This window comes from Tasmannia lanceolata, unplaced genomic scaffold (assembly GCF_043159265.1).
Source record: "Tasmannia lanceolata isolate RefF3 unplaced genomic scaffold, GAP_Taslan_0.1 ptg000036l, whole genome shotgun sequence".
NCBI classification, from domain to species: Eukaryota; Viridiplantae; Streptophyta; class Magnoliopsida; order Canellales; family Winteraceae; genus Tasmannia; species Tasmannia lanceolata.
Window position 1 is genome coordinate 4,320,921 of NW_027518713.1, and position 17,567 is coordinate 4,338,487.

General features: G+C 39.8%; 1 protein-coding gene and 1 pseudogene across 1 annotated transcript; both read left to right on the forward strand.

Moving 5' to 3' along the window:
* Positions 1–740: 740 nt before the first annotated feature.
* On the forward strand, positions 741–1,124 carry LOC143859698 (uncharacterized). The gene has a single exon (XM_077370349.1). It carries the CDS (start codon positions 741–743, stop codon positions 1,122–1,124), a length of 384 nt encoding a protein of 127 aa, XP_077226464.1.
* Positions 1,125–1,178: 54 nt separating this feature from the next.
* The window catches only part of LOC143859699 (uncharacterized), a 32,723-nt pseudogene continuing 16,334 nt past the window's right edge, over positions 1,179–17,567 (forward strand).

A 17,567-nucleotide genomic window follows, 5' to 3' on the forward strand; every position in this document is an offset into this window, starting at 1 on the left:
TCCATAGCCATCTAGTGGTTGGCTAGTTAAGAGAATAGAAAGGTCACATGCCAAAGCAAAAGCCTACTCTATTTTCTTGATTAGAGTAACCGTTAGATTCCCATGAGGATAAGAGTCATGTGTAAAAATGCAAAGGTCACATGCCAAAGCAGAAGCCTTTGTAGATTTGCATAAGTTTCTCAGGCAATGGGTCTAACTTAACCAAGCAAAGCGTATTGATGCCCAAGGGATAAATATACCACGATGCTTGGAAGCCAAAAAGCAAATCAAAAAGTATGTTAGATATGATGGATTAGAAGAATTCACTTATTATTTTTGGATAAGTTTCTGATACCCATTGGAGAATCATTGATTTCTCTTGATTCACGAGGTAAAGGGACCCGTGAATGAGACGTACAATGGGTGAGACCATCGTAGATCGAAAACCCGAATCTGATGGACATATGTCATAAAATTAATATGGTTAATGTTGCTAATGTTTTCTTTTTTCTCATTTCATGTAGATTAATGGCTTCTTTCAACTCACTAGCTAGACTCCTAGATGATAATAAGTTAACTGGCCCAAATACATATACTGAAAAAGAAACTTGATACTGGTTCTGACGGCTGTGAAAGTTTATTGGGTTCTAACCACAAATTAAGCTAAAGAGCCTGCTACCAATGCCCCACAGGCTGAAAGGGACAGAAGGCAGAACTGAACTGAGGATAATGAAGTGGCTAGGTGTTATATCCTTCGCTCTATGTCCAATGTGCTGCAACAACATATTGGAATGGTGACAGCTGCGGAAATAATGCTGAATTTAAAAGAATTATTTGAAGAGAATAATCGCACAGCTAGACTGATTGCGATTAAGGGCCTTGTATCTACTAAGATGATTGAAGGAACCCCGGTCAGGGACCATATGCTAAAGATGATGGATTTTCTAAATGAACTTGATATCTTGGGGGACATCATAGATGCAGAGACGCAAATTGACATTGTTCTATCTTCCCTCCCTGGGTCATTCAAAGAATTTGTGATGACCTATCATATGAACAAGTTATCGATGACGTTAACTGAGTTGTTAAACCAATTTAGTCAACAGACGATTTACAAAAAACAAATAAGAAAAGTGCTTTCTTAGTAGAAGGTATTAATGTACCTTCAAACTCTAAACCTAAAGCCAAGGGAAAAAGAAATGGATAAGGCCAAGTCTCCAAGAAAAAGGCTCCAGAGGTTAAGAACAAGAAAGCCTTCAAGAAACAGTCAACCAAAAGCAATGATGCATGCTTCTATTGTGCAAGCCTGGACATTGGAAGCGGAACTACAGGACTACTTAGCTAGCAAGCAGGGCGACAAGCCTTCTCAAGGTATGTTGCAAGTGTTTGTTGCCGAAACCAATATGATTGGTCATGCTTTTTCCTGGTGTGTTGATACTGGTGTGACTTCACATATCTGCAATGTTTTGCATGGGTTCAGGATAAGCAGAAGGGTGACTGTGGGTGAGCTCTGCCTACAAGTGTAAACTGATGCAACTGTTGTAGTCCAAGCTGTGGGTGATTACAATTCTAGGTGATACTTGCATTTAAAAGAATGTCTCTATGTACCTTCTATAAGAAGGAATTTGATTTCAGTTTCCAAACTTATTTCTAATGGATATTTGGTAGAATTCAATAAAAGATCAGTTTTTATTAAAAAGGGAAATTCTTTGATTGTGGAAGGTGCATTGATAAATGGTTTGTATCTAATTAACACCAAAGAGAATGTAAGTAATATTGAGAGTGTTCCAAGTGTTGATGTTCCAAACCTCAAAAGGGCAAGAGACACGGTAATTCCAACACACCTTTAGCATCTTTGATTAGGTCATATACTCATATTGGCCAAGAGAGGATTACAAGGTTAGTGAAAGATGGTCTATTGGATTCTATCCATGTGGAGCCTTTTCCAACTTGTGAACCATGTCTCCAAGGCAAAAATGACTAAAATTCCCTTTAAGAGCAAGAGTGTAAGAAGCGAAAATGTATTGGAATTGATACATACAGATGTTTGTGGACCTCTTTCTCATCCTGCGAGAGGAGGGTTTGTCTACTTCGTGACTTTTACATATGACCATTCAAGGTACGGTTACATGTACCTAATGCGACATAAGTCTAAGACTTTTGAAAAGTTTAAAGAGTTCATGAATGAAGTAGAAAACCAGTTGAATAATAAAATTAAAACTCTTCGCTCAGATAGGGGAGGAGAGTATCTCTCGGATGAGTTTAAGGACTACTTAAAAGAACATGGAATAACGTCTCAATGGACTCCACCTGCCGCGCTAGAGTTGAATGGTGTGTCAGAAATGAGAAATCGAACTATGTTAGATATGATTCGATCTATGATGAGTTTTGCCCAAGCGTCACTGTTTCTTTGGGGGTATGCCTTAGAAACAACGTTTTGTATCCTTAAAAGAGTCCCAACAAAGTCAGTACCAAGGACTCCATATGATTTATGGATGAGCAGAAAACCCTCATCGAATCACATGGGGATATGGGGTTGTCCTACCCATGTTAAAAAGATAAGTGCTGATAAGTTGGAGAAACGAACCAAAAGGTGTCTCTTTATTGGGTATCCTAAGGAAACGAAGGGTTAATGGTTTTACAACCCTGGCGAACAAAATTGTTTTTGAAAGCCGGAATGCCGTATTTTCTGAAGAAGAGTTCATCCAAAATGCAAGTGACAAGGAGAGGCTTGTGTCACGTGGCCATTTCGTCCAGCGCTGTTCGCATGGCCTATGGCCCGTGACTTGGTCTATCAATGTAATATGTAAGACTCATGCCTATGTACATGTTGTAGTGAGGACGTGGTTGGTATTAAAATCCAAAACGTGCTTGTCTCGTTGCGTCTTCAAAAGTCGTTGTTTATAGCACCTTTGGTCGCCACTGGTGGTTAAGGGGGTTGGTAGCTAAAGCTCTTTACCCTGAGATCTTGGTTGGCCATCGAGTGGTGCATTGCTAGTGCATATCCTAGCAAGAATTCCATTCTAGTTAACGGGTGATCGGGGACCCTTAGGAGTTGTAGACCTTTTGGCATGATCCTATTGTAACTTGTTTTGGAATCATCAATAAAGCTTACCATTTGCCTACTTGCGTGCCCTATTGCTTTGTGTGTGTTTGGAAACTTAGCACTCTATTTGTGTTTGTTTTGTAGGTTTGATTCTCATAACCTTGCTAGGCTTACTTGCTTGTTGTGAGGCAACGCAAGTGCCGCACCGACCTCAATCCCAAACCAAAGGTCCGTGACAGCTGGTATCAGAGCAGAAGTTCCTACCTACATTCAGAAATGGCGAAGAAGAATGCTACCCAAACACTTCCTCCGGAGTCTAGTCAGGTCCATGATGAGCAAGACCCAATACCGGTGCGAAGTACAAGAGAACGGATTGCTGGTGTTGAGGAAAGGGTGACAGCGGTAGAGCAACCACAGTTCAATCTTGCCGAATTGACAGAAGGCCTTGGTGTGGAGACCAAGGGCATGATAGAAGAGGTAGAAGAGCGAGTCCATGCTCTTGCTGAGTTGTTGAATCAGGCCGCGATGGAGGATCTTCGAAAGCAAGTTGAGACCCTCACTGGCCAGGTGAATTTACTCATGAGGACCATCGGTAATGGCATAGGTGGTCACGGAGATGGACAGGGTAGCAGGGTTCGAGTGCCTGAACCACGATGCTACGCCAGTGCCCGTGATGCTAAGGAGTTACAAAACTTCTTGTTCGATATAGAACAATTTTTCCGTGCAACACATCTTAATGAGGAGGCCAAAGTCACTACGGCCAGCATGTACCTCAGTGATTATGCCAAATTGTGGTGGCGAACCCGTTATGAAGAGATTGAAGCGGGACGATGTATTATTGATAGTTGGGAAGACATGAAGCGAGAACTTAAGGCACAATTCATGCCTGAGAATGTAGAGTTTATTGCTCGAAAGAACCTACGGTGCCTTCAACAAACCGGGTCGATTCGAGAATATGTGAAGAAATTTTCGACTCTCATGCTTGATATAAAGAGCATGTCAGAGGAGGACAAGCTATTTCAATTTATGGAGGGACTAAAGCCTTGGTCTCAGACAGAGCTCCGAAGAAGAGGAGTTCGGAACCTTGCCACGGCAATGATCGAAGCAGAAAAGTTATTTGATCATGTGGGGGATGACGCAACAAACAGGAAGAAAGACTTCAACAACAAGCCATCTAGCAGCTTCAACAGGCCTCCCAGCAACATGAATACCTCTAGTCGGTCTTTTAGTAGCACAAGAGGAAGAATCTAGGGTTCAGGGGGCGATAGGAGAACCTATCACAGAGAGGGGTCCAGACAATACAATGAGGCACCAACTTCTGCATCACAGGGGTCGTGCTTCCTATGCACCGGTCCACATTATACTCGGTTTTGCCCAAAAAAAGGGACTGTCAATGCTTTGCTAGGTTCAACTTCCTCACCCCACGCTCAGAGCGAAGAGGAAGAAGATGAGGAGGAACCAAAGATGACAGCTCTAAGCCTGTGCAGTGCTATCAAGGGGCAAGGTGCCAAGAAAATTCTTTCTAAAGGAGTCCCATCCAAAGGCTTGATGTACATTGAAGCATGCATCAATGGAAAGATGACTCGAGCTATGATCGATACAGGTGCTACACACAACTTTGTCTCGGAACAAGAGGCAAAACGTTTGGCGTTGAAGCTCGAAAAAGATGACTGGAAAATGAAGGCAGTAAACTCAGAGGCCCGCCCCGTCACTGGAAAAGCAAGGAGTGTACCAATCAAGATTGGGGCATGGTCTGGAACAACCAATCTCATGGCAGTACCCTTAGATGATTTTCATATCATCTTGGGGATAGAATTCTTGAACCAAGCCAAAGCTGTCCCAATGCCCTACTTAAACTCCTTATGCATATTTGGAGAAAAAGCACCTTGTATGATTCCTGCCACTAGACAAGAGAGGAAAGACGTCGAACACTTAACGGCCCTTCAGCTGAAGAAGGGTTTAAAGAAAGGGGAACCCACCTTCGTGGCAACCTTAAAAATGGGAGAGGCACTGGTGGGGGAGATCCTCATTCCCCCGAGCATCAAAGATGTTATAGAAGAATTTAAAGATGTCATGCCTGAGAAGCTACCCAAGAAGCTGCCGCCAAGGAGGGCAGTGGACCATAAAATTGAGCTAGAGCCTGGCAGCATACCCCCAGCCCGTGCCCCCTACAGAATGGCCCCTCCAGAGTTAGCAGAGCTTAGGAGACAACTCAACGAGGTACTAGAAGCAGGATTTCTTAGGCCTTCAAAGGCCCCCTTTGGTGCCCCAGTTCTATTCCAAAAGAAGCATGATGGGAGTCTACGATTGTGTATTGACTACAGGGCCCTCAACAAGCTGACTGTGAAGAATAAGTATCCTATCCCCCTAATTGCCGACTTGTTTGACCAACTGGGAGGAGCCAGATACTTCTCCAAGCTGGATTTGCGATCAGGCTATTACCAAGTGCGAATTGCAGAAGGAGATGAGGCCAAGACAACCTGTGTAACAAGGTATGGTGCCTTTGAATTCTTGGTGATGCCATTTGGCCTTACTAATGCCCCTGCAACCTTTTGTACTTTGATGAATGGTTTGTTTCATGAGTTTCTAGATAAGTTTGTAGTGGTCTACCTCGATGACATTGTAGTATATAGCAACACTCTCGAAGAGCACGGCGACCATTTAAAGAAGGTCCTTGGGGTACTCAGAAACAACCAACTCTATGTGAAGCTAGAGAAGTGCTCTTTTGCTCAGGAGCGTATTATGTTCTTGGGTCACGAAGTGGGTGGAGGAGAAATCCGCATGGACAATGAGAAGGTCCGTGCCATCCAAGAGTGGCAAATTCCAACCAAGGTGGGAGAACTCCGGTCATTCCTCGGGCTTGTTAACTACTATTGGCGGTTCATATCAGGATACTCAAATCGAGCGGCTCCCTTGATAGACTTGTTGAAGAAAGATCGCCCGTGGTCATGGTCCGAAAAATGTAATACTGCCTTTCAGAATCTCAAGGATATTGTTATGATGGTGTGGACCCCGATCCGAGGACGGTGAGGGAACAGGTCCCTAACACCCTCTGGATCTCCACAAAGTGAAGGAGAGCTCTGCCAAGGAACTCTCGAAACAGGTGCCACCCTCGCAGCATAGCATGAGTGGCGATACAAAACGAATGAGATACATCCTGATCAGGACCCAGGGCTCGAAACCAAGATGTACCTAAAAATAACTCAGAGTCGCCATCCATGGACACGCCATGGAACCAAAACAAATGCTCTGTTTGCAATGGATAACCAGAGATACAGAACGTCCGTGCCTGATGACGAATGGAGAAGGTCCGAAGAGCGCCTCCAATTCGCCCGAGTGCGAACACTTGGTCTCTTATGCCATTTATTATTAACCTCGAAGAGTTTTGGGCAAAAATCATGTGAAATGGGAACAATCCTCAGGAGTCGTCTACCTAAGCATGCATTTCCTGAGGACAAAGATAATAAACACCCATAAAATAAAATGAAAGATGTGTTGCCTAAGCATAGCTAGGTTATGAGTGACATGCCTAAAGGGGGTCTAAGTTCTGGTGGACGAACACATGCATGCTACAGCTAAAGGTATAGGTCTGCACAAGAAAGTAAGAAAACACAACAAAATATACAATATAACACAACACAACAAATCCTAAGACTCTAAACGATTTAGCCCGAGTCTTTGGATGGTCTGATGTTCATCCAAAGAAGCCTACGTATCCCCGCCTCCACGAGAATCAAGGCAACGTAGTTCTTCTCGCCTATTCTAAGCTAGGATGCCTAAGACACCTAGACCTCTATCTTAGACTCGATCTAAAAGACCGGACTAGTTATTAAAGCTTCTTGAACGATTATTTAAATTCCAGTGAATTGTAGATTTTAGGACTCCCTATATGCCCTAACTAAATGCTAGTTAGCCCTAAGCTAATGCAGGTGGTTCCTACAACCTATGTGTAACTAGGCTGTGCATCCTAAGGAAAACAATCGGATCACTAACACATCCTAGACCTAGTCATCAGTCGGCGATGTGAATCGCCAACTGACCGGACGGAGGCGCTCCTAGCTAGGACAAACTCCTAACTCTAATACAAACACACAACAAGCACACAACAAATCAAAGACAAACCCTAACTCTAAAACCCTCCATCTAAGACAAGGTCCTAACTCTAGAGGAAGATCTTGTTGAAAACAAGGTTTTGAAGAAAAATGGGTAAAACATTTATTTACAAAGTTTGGCTGGACTTGGGATATGGATCCCAAGCTGCACTACGTACCTCGTGGAAGAGGATCAAGCCAACGTAGTTCGAATATCGAACTCTCCTAATATGCTATAAAACTAAACACTCCAAATGATTTAAAGGTTTTAATGTTTTTTTTTAAATGTTTTTGATATTTTTAGAGTTTTTTCAAATATTTTTGAGTTTCAAATTACTAATGTTTTTGGATTTTAAAGTTTTTCCAATGCTCTGAACCTTTAAATGTTTTCAATCTTAAAGGGAATACGCAAGAACAACCACAAACTAGGGCAAAGCCCTAAAGCAAAAGGGGAAACCCCGAATAAGCAACTAGCGTCTCAAAGAGACGAACCACAACAAGAAAGATAGCGTCCCAAGAAGAGAGAAAACGATCCAAGATCCCAAGCAAGCAAAGCTCTAATAAGACTGAGTTAGCCTCTAATCAAAGCGAAGTAATCAACAACTTTAAAGGAGAAACTCCGAACTAACACTAAAGGGGGGGAATAAATGAGTCAGAGACTCTCTAATAACACTACCGAGTCAAAGACTCACTCTAAAAGAGGAGGCCACTCTAATATGAGGCTAGGTAAGCCTCCTAAAGGGGAAACTCTTTACATGAGACAAGGCTTGTCTCCGAAACACAAATGACGTAAAAAGGAATAAGAGACCCTGTGCATATTTGGCAAAGGTAAAATACCCAGCCGGGCCGGACAGCTGCCTAGCCCTAGGGTGCAACAAATGTGCAACCCAATACCCATAAGGGTAGGGGTATGCTGCCAAGCCGAGTAGGGTGTTCTCCCAAAACCAAACGACGCACAAAGAGGAGGTTTAGCAAGAGAATGAGACTGGGCAAGTCTCCTATATACAAAGGAGGGGTATGCTACTCGGACTGAGCAAGTCCCCTAAGGATAGGCTTGGGCTAGCGCCTTCATCGCCCTGGCGATGAGGGGGGATCCTAATATCTAAAGAAATTTAACAGAAATCTATAAGACTGTGTTAGTCTATCAAAGAGAGAAAAAAAAGGCTACCAGGTAATCTCAAATTTCCATTCAATTATTATAAAAACAAATCAAGTATTAGCAAAGTATGATTTACAACTAAAGAGTGCCCAATCTGTAAGAATAGCAATCATAAAATGATAAACAACATTAATTAGTCCAAACCAGCCGCTGGATAGCCTAATAAAGTAAAAACAATATCAAACACTTCAATGCCAACCACAAACCCCAATAAGGGGACTCCAATGGAATCAGATGATGCCAAAGTAATCATCTGATATCATATACACATGATAATATTTCTATATCCCGCCTTGAAATCAAACAGTACTCATATCGATAACATCGAATAGAGTAGTCATATGATTTCCTTCTTCAATTAAATAATTCATTTAAATAAAAGAGAAACGAATATAATAAACTTCTAGATCTTAAAGCAACAAATTAAACCTTGATTTAAAGTTAAATTCTCAAGATAATTTTTCTATTGAAGCAACTTCTCATGGATTCCATAATTTATGCCAATAGATTTACATATATTCATATGAGATTAACGAGAGATACGAAGACATCTCTATGTATAATTACAACATGCTCAATCTAAAGATCCAATTTAAACAACATCAAGCACACCTAAACAAACATAAACATACTTACCATGCTGCTGCCCTGTTACATGAGAGAATAGCCATATACTAGAGTGATGAATTAGGGGATAACTTGACTGACTGAGGGGGGATTATAACAGGGACTAACTATGGGTGAAAACTGGGCTCAATAAAAGCTGATTTGTGGGTAAACACTGTGTTGAAAACTGGGGAAATCAACAGGGCTAAATCTATGCTAAACATAGGGGCTGCAACAAGGATGAATATATGTGCGAAACTGGGCAGCCACATGGACTGAACTGGGGACAGAATTTGCCCTGAAACAGGGGTAGCAATGAGGTGAAAAACTGTGCTCAAGCAAAAAGGGCTCAAGTAGGGGAAAACTGTGCTTAAACAGAGGACAGATTTATAGATGAAATCTGTACAGAAAATTGACCAAACATGAGCCAAAACAAGGCAGATTTATGCATGAACTGCGCTGAACAAAGACAGATTTTTGAGCTGAAATGTTAGTAGCAGGTCTAAAACATGGGACAGATTTGGGGCTAAAAGCTGGGCTCAAACAGGGGCAGCATCTACGCTAAAACAGGGCAGGATTGGATGCAAACCTGGGGTAGCAACATGGACAGCATCTATGCATTTTTAGACATACAAATTCTAGTTGTAATGCAAAATAAAAATAAAAATTGTTACATATCTCTACAAATTACAGCTAATAAGACACCCTACAAGAGTATCAACTACAACTACACAATTCCAACCAAATGCCAAAATCAAGGAAATCCGGCTCATACAATCTCTGCACATTCAGACATCACTCCCATTTATACTGGCATAATAAAATGACATAAAGCAAACTTAAAATATTTGGGTTAGTACTACAACAACATTACCCCATGTGCAATTCCTCTAGTTTTTATAAATGTGAAACAAATAACTGCTCTAAAGACTATTACAATCCCCAAGAAATCAGAGAATTCAATGAAAGAAAGAAAGAAATAAAGTAAAGCCATGCAGTTAAATAGGTTTGTTTGAATTAACATTACAAATTAACCAAGAGATAATCTTACTACAGCCATCTCAAATTTATCATATATTTCCCATATGATTATCAAGAATTCATCACAGTTTTATTAGGGAAGGAACAAAACAGCATATCATTTCTCATATATCAACTAAGAGGAAAATAGTTTACTACAAACGTCACACTAAAGCTAAAGTCCCTTAATATGTATGAAATGAGCCCTATGCATATTAAAGTGTAGATGTTCTGGAACTATTCCATGTATACTAACCAAAAATAAGCCAGATAAAATGACTCCCAAACAAATTATACAGGCTTGAGGACATTTAAAATGATCATACTAATGTTTCTTCACATGTATCCACAGAAAATAGAACAAATAAACTTCATATAGATCCAAATATGAATCAAATTAAAAATCTTTTCTTATAAACTAACACCTTCAATGAGCTCTTTCTATACCATACTAATTTAAGGTTCTACGTGCAATTTAGGGATTGAAGGATCAGCTCATGCAAGTATTAAAACATGTCAATGCAGATAATTTAGAAAAATTGGAATAGAAATATAAGTGTATTTCTTCATCCCATACACATACAGATAGGCATCCAAAAAAATTCAGTTTCTATGACATCAAAACATGACAATTCAAGGATTTACAATCGAAATGCAATTATTAAGACTTTGCTAGAATTCTCTACCAAATGTAAAGACAGGCTCTCATTTGTCATATTTTTGTTTTTACTTGCTCGTAAATTTTGCCTTAGAGGAGGACAATTTGAGTTTCAAAAGACAAAGAAGAATTCATTCTAATGAATACCGAATGGTAAAAGAATTCCAGCAAAAAGGATGGAAATGAGATTTGTTAGGTAACTTCATGAAAAACCATTTCATGGCGTATTTTATCCTTTAGTGTTGTACAAATTGGCAAAATTTAAATAACCCTTGTGAAATATGTAGACCAAAAGAAAAGACAAGTTAAACTAGTGTAACTAATTAAACCTGAATAAAAGCTTCTATTAAGCTAAAGTAAATAAATGAACAAGTAGTATTCTTTATAAACTAACACAATGTAAAATACAAATTTTGAATATACTTGATCAAAAGCAGCCAATAGCTCATGTCTACTAGGGCATCATGAATAATTTTAAGACAAAATTCTCTCATAACTCTGTAATGATAAAGCAAATGATTTGGATCACACCCACAATATAAAACTTTTGCATTTTGGTTTAAACCTTAAAGAACAACATCATTTAAAATCTTCATTATGAAAGGGAAATCACAGATCCTATCATAAACAAATTCCTTAGGTTGTCTAAATGACATAAACATGTCCTTGTACAACAATGTCTTGATAATTCTACACAAATCATCATATATATAAAAAAAAAAAAATCAAAGGAGAAAAATAAAATAAAAATCAAACGAAGGGAGAGTGAGGATATCAACATTAGAAACAGCAGAAATCATGAAAAGCTCAAGGAAATTAATGAAAAGAGAAATAGAAATAAAATATGAAATTTTAGGAAATAACAAGGAATCTAGAATTTAAGCAATGAAAGGAACAAAATGAAGAAACTAGAAAGAGGAATAAAATGACTTACCTTGTCTTCGTATTCAGCCTAGCACGACAAGTTGCAAGAATTACTTGTGATCTTCAGATCTAGAACGGTGTAGATGATGATAAGGTTTGAAGTATGGCTACCGGATTTAGGTGAGATTCTCAGGAGAAGACGACTATCTTTCTCTTTACTTTTCTAGATATTTCTTTCTTCTTTTTAGTTTTTCTCAAATTCTTCTTCTCTAAACCCTCTCAAATCTCTCTCCCTCTGCTTTTAGAAAATGAGATTCTCTCGGATTGGTCAAATTGACCAGAAAAATCAGATCTATTAGATTTTGAGCTACAAGAATGAAACTAGGGTTTAGATCTAAGGCATCAAGATATAAATCTCATAAAATGAGTTAGGGTTTCAAAAGCTAGAAGAGAGTATTGATGAAAATAGACTAGGTGAAGAAAAGGAAGAGAAGAAACAGACAAAAACAATTGCAAACTTAAGATTGATCTGAGATGATCGGAGCACGGCAATATCATCGGAGAAGATGATCAGAAATGTGAAACACAAACTTTCTTCCTCTCTCTCTCTGCGAATTTTTCAGATCTGGAAATTAAATCTTTTCCGATCTCTTACTCTTTCTTCAGATCTCAGATCTCTCTTGGAGTTTAAAGGAACGACCGGAGCTAAGGCCGGAGAAGGTGAGCTTGTCCAAGCTTTTGACCAGATTCCGGCATAACTCGCCAGAGAAGATGGAATTTCACCGGAGTCCGGGCCGGAGATGAAGGATTGATCGGAGGAGAAGAGGAATGACCGGATCTGCAAGAAATCAAAACCAGCAAGCTGCCGGAGAAGAGGATCGGAGAAAAGGTGGATCTCAGACAGATCCGATCGGATTCTTGCCGGATTTTGACCGGGGCAAGATCGGAGAAGAAGAAGGAGGTGGCGATCCGAACGTGATCGGAATGGTGGAGGTTATGACCGGATCTGCGGGAGATTCGATCGGAAAATCTGAGCGAAAATGGAAAACCCAAATTTCTTCTTTCTCTTCTTCTCTTTTCTTCTCTCTGCGATTTCTCTCTTCTCAGATTTTTATTTTTTTTTTCTTAACAGTAACCTCAAATTTTTATATATATAAAAAAAAAATTTTGATATTGGCACTCCAATTATGGATAAAGCGCGCGGTTCGCTAAGCGCACTCCCGCCGCTTTGTCCTATTGGCAGAAGGCAAATTCGAAATTTTGCACCTCAAAGGCGCACCCCCTCTGCAGATAATCCACCCCCCCTTACAGCTTTAAACTACGACATTGATTCAATCCGTTTGCTGATCAAACGAGCTCGGATTCCAACGAAATTTTGTAAGGACCTAGACGAAACTCTAACCTAGCTTAGGGCGAAGTTTGGGACCCTAAATCATTCATTTGAAGGGGTTTCAATCAAACATGGGAGGTTTAAGGTACGGTCAAAATGGGGTGTCTACAGATGCCCCTCTTTGGCAGAGCGTGCTTGTCGCGTGAATGCCAAAGCCGAACTGACAACTCATTTTGATCGACCCGAAAACAAAACAAAGTAAATTTTGAGTTTTTCGGTTCAAAGATGATATCCACAAAAGTAAAACAACAAAAAGAGACTATAAGATTCAAAGCAAATAGGGAAGTGATCTCTCGCTAACCCTATAACAAAAAAATAACCATGACATCTCAAAGAGATAGCCTCTCTCCAACGCTCATGACTCAACTAAACAAACAAACACAAATCATAAACACTCTAAGATTTTTATATCAAAACCTTCTCAAAACAAATATAAAATCTAAACAAAAGAATTTTTTTTCTTTATATGGTGTCGCATAAACCAGCTACATGAAAATCTAAATTCGTATGGTTCTGGACAAACCAGATCCATATGAACCTTTCATAGATATTAAAAAACAAGCATAAAACCAAACATTAAAAGAGTTTTTTTTTTTTTTTTTAAATGGGATGCTGCATAAACCAGCTTCATAAAAATCCAGATTCGTACGGTTCTTCAAAAACTAGATCCATATGAATCCTTTACAGATATTTCAAAACCAAACATCCGAAGATTTCTTTTTCAAAAACATGGTGTTGCATAAACCAGCTCCATGCAATTTTTCAAAATAAATGCGGTGCTGCATAAACCAGCTCCATGATTTTTCAAAACAAATGTGGTGCTGCATAAACCAGCCCTATGTGATTTTTCAAAACAAATGCGGTACTGCATAAACCAGCCCTATATGATTTTTCAAAACAAATGTGGTGCTGCATAAACCAACTCCATGTGACTTTTCAAAACAAATGTGGTGCTGCATAAACCAGCTCCAATGCGAATCTTAAACATAAAACCAAACACTCAAAGAGTTTAAAAACGGGGCGATAGCTATACAGACCATTGCTGAAAATCCATCTGTTTAGCTATCAAGGTAACTCTGACTCCTCTCTTTCAAGGTAGCGAATCACCTAAGATTTATATAGCGCTGCATAAACCAGCTCTACAAGAATCTCTTCGCAGATATGCCTGACTCCCAACTTCGTTAGGTAGCGACACATTGCGGATCAACCTTGATTTATATGTTGCCGCATAAACCAGCTCCATATAGATACAAAACCAAACACTCAAAGATTTTTTTTTTTTTTTTTATCCTTGTATGAAGAACTTCATCAAAACGAGTATAAAACCAAAAAAATCTTATTTCAACACTAAAGAAAAAAATCAAACCACGCAGTATAGACTCCAGTAATTTCCAACTTTATTGGAAACTCCTCAATAAGATGAAATTAAATCAGCCCGTGAAACACGGAGCAATCAATGCCTAATCTTATTAGAAACTCAAAACAATAGATGATTGAAGGAGAAGACATTATAAACTTTCAAATTGATGAAAGAAAATGATCAGGCCACGAAACATAGATTCAGATAACTTTCTTCCTTACTAGTCAAAACTCAAAAACAATTGAAGGAAAAGATCAACTCTTATTGATGGACTAGTCATCTTTCACAAAGAGTGACTAAAAAGCATGATTCTGATCAAAGACCGAACTCAAGTAACTTGAAGAAATTTTCAGGTATCAATCCTTTATCAAAAATGAAAAATATTCAACAGAAGTTTGAAAATTGCTAGAATAAATTTTAGACTCCATTGGGGTAAAGAATTTCCAAAAGACCTGACTCCAAAGGAGATCAACTAGACTGAGGAGCTCGACTCAAAAGAGCATGCTCGAACTTCTCTAGTCGATATCTGACGAAAATATCCATCTCAAGCATCATCGCTTGCTTGACATCTTTTATGACGTAAGTTATAAAAGATGCCCCTAGTATGATTATTTCCATAACAAGATTCATTATAAAGCAAAACAAGAAAAACAGGCCAAAGGCTTTTCATTATCAAACACTTGGGTTTTACAAAAGATTCTTCTCATGAACACTTGAATTTACAAGGCTTTTCACAGGGTACAAGAAATTTGTTCTGCTCAAAATTCTCTTTATTTCCGCCACCTGCTGATACTGCAAAAGAGTTTAAGAGTCTGCCACTTTCTGAACTTTGCTCAGTCTCACATTATCCACGGGAACCATGAATTCTTTACTTCTCTGAGGGTTTTTTATCACCCCAGCTTTGGGAGAACTTTGACTAACAAGACCTCAGAACTTGAACTCGACCCGACAAAGGAAAGACTTTGACAAGTAACAAACGAAGACTTTAACAATACATGACTTTTACACTAAGAGAAACTGAATCCGCTTCTTAGACTGATAAATGTTTTAAAATGGTAAAAGCCAAACACTCTTAGAATCTTTTGAATACCGCGTTTAAAGGTGTTTCATTCCTCTTTTCAGTATTTCAGTTATGGTTATTATCCCTTTGGATTGCTTAGTCTCAATCTCCTTAATTCAGAGAGTATCAAAGAAAACCTTGCTGGCGCTTATTCAGACATTGAAGTAATGCCAAAGAAAAAGAAAGTTTAGCTGGCTCTTGGAAATTGCCCTTTCTGCATGAAGTCATTGCCAAGACCAAATCGCCTTTTCAGGTTTTCGATTTAGCGGACCGCATGCCTTAATTTTTGACTGGACTGTCTGCCCTTGCAGATTTTCCATCCAGCAGGCTCTGCACCCTAATTTTTGCCTAAGCCGCCCCTTCGGGTTTTCAGCTTAGCGGGTGAATGACCCTAACTTTTGACTAGACCGCCCTTGCGGGTTTCCGGTCTAGCGGGTCTAAGACTCCATCATTTTTTTTTCTTTCTGTTTCTCTACAAACCTGGGCCTAAAATACACCAGAAGGACTTTCAGGTAGGCTTAGGTTCAAGCAGGGTAAACATTGGTGTGTTTGAATGTTTTTAAACCGAATCTGGACCTTCCAGACTGCCTACGTATCCCTGAAGAAAATGGGAATCAGGTCTGCGTAGTTCGCCCATTTGGGGTTTCAAGAATTTCTATTTTCAAAATATTACGAAAGATGTGACCAAACCTGAATTAATCAGGCTACCTACGTACCGTAAAAAGGGATCAGGTCATAACGTAGTTCAGGTTCAATATCTTTTATGACGCAACTCATAAAAGATGCCCCTGGTTTTGAGTTTGTCAAAGAAAGGAAATATATTTTTTATTGGCTCAAAGGGTTTGCAAATGGTTTTAAACATATAGGTTGTTGGCTCAAAGCTCAAATCAATCAAAATGGCCTCCTGGTGTATCAGGCATAATATTTTTTTAGTTGATCCAGGTTTGTAGGTTCATTTAATTTTCCTCCGCTTTCATTTAGGAGTCTTACGGCTTTTCCAGGCAGGACTTCATCAATAATGTAAGGACCAGACCAGTTTGGCCTGAATTTCCCCCTCGGATCAAATATCGGTGCCCTATTGGACTTCAAAACCAAATCTCCTGGCTTCAGATCACGGACTCGAACTTTCTTGTTGAAAGCTCTCTCAATCCGCCTTTGATATCCCTGAATGTGATATAAGGCTCTCAGCCTCTTCTCATCTATCATCTGCAGCTCATCATGTCTGGCTCTTGCCCACTCAGACTCTGGTAAGCTAGCCTCTATCATTACTCTTAAAGAGGGAATTCTCAGCTCAACCGGCAAAACCGCTTCCATTCCGTACACCAAAGAATACGGAGTCATACCTGTCGAAGATCTGATCGATGTCCGATAAGCCCACAAAGCATATGGAAGTTTGTTCGACCAGTCTTTATAAGTCTCAGTCATCTTACTGATAATGACTTTGATATTCTTATTCGCTGCCTCTACAGCCCCGTTTGTTTGAGGTCTGTAAGGAGATGACTTATGATGTCTTATTTTGAACTCTTCACACAGGTGCAAAACCTCCTTTTTGAAATGCGATCCATTATCTGAAATCAGCTCATGAGGTACTCCGTATCTACAGATAATATTCGCACGAATGAACTTCGCAACTGTGTTCGAAGTTATGGAAGCATAGGATGCAGCCTCGATCCACTTTGTAAAATAATCGATAGCTACCAAAATGTACTCATGCCCGCTCGAGGACTTCGGATAAATCTTCCCAATTATGTCTATTCCCCATATTGAGAATGGCCATGGCGAAGACAAAGAATGCAACTCTGAAGGAGGAATATGAATGAGATTTGCATAGACCTGGCACTTGTGACATTTCTTCACAAAGGCAAAGCAGTCTGCTTCCATTGTGGGCCAATAAAAACCAAGTCTCAAAATCTTTCTAGATAACATCTTCCCATTCATATAAGGGCCACAGACTCCTTCATGGGTCTGCTCAATAAGCTCTGCAGCTTTGTCCTCATCCACACACAGGAGTTGTATACCATCAAAAGATCGCCGGTACAGCTCTTCACCACAAATGATGAAGTTGGCAGCTAATCTTTGAAGAGTCTTCCTCTCTTTGCTCGAAGCTTCAGGAGGATGTCCTTTACCAGAAATGAGATTCTTGATATCAATAAACCACGGCTTCCCATCTGGACACCTGGCTGATATTTCAATCGCATTCACATGCGCAGGAGCCCACTGTAATCTCACAGCTAAGGGTTGAACTTCCATAGTTGCAGAGATGTCAAGCATCGAAGCCAAAGTAGCCAAAGCATCAGCAAAGTGGTTCCTGGTTCTCGACAGGTGAGTAAAAAT

Excerpts from the sequence above, each read along its gene's own strand:
- LOC143859698 (XM_077370349.1), top strand. The coding sequence starts at position 741 with ATGTCCAATGTGCTGCAACAACATATTGGAATGGTGACAGCTGCGGAA.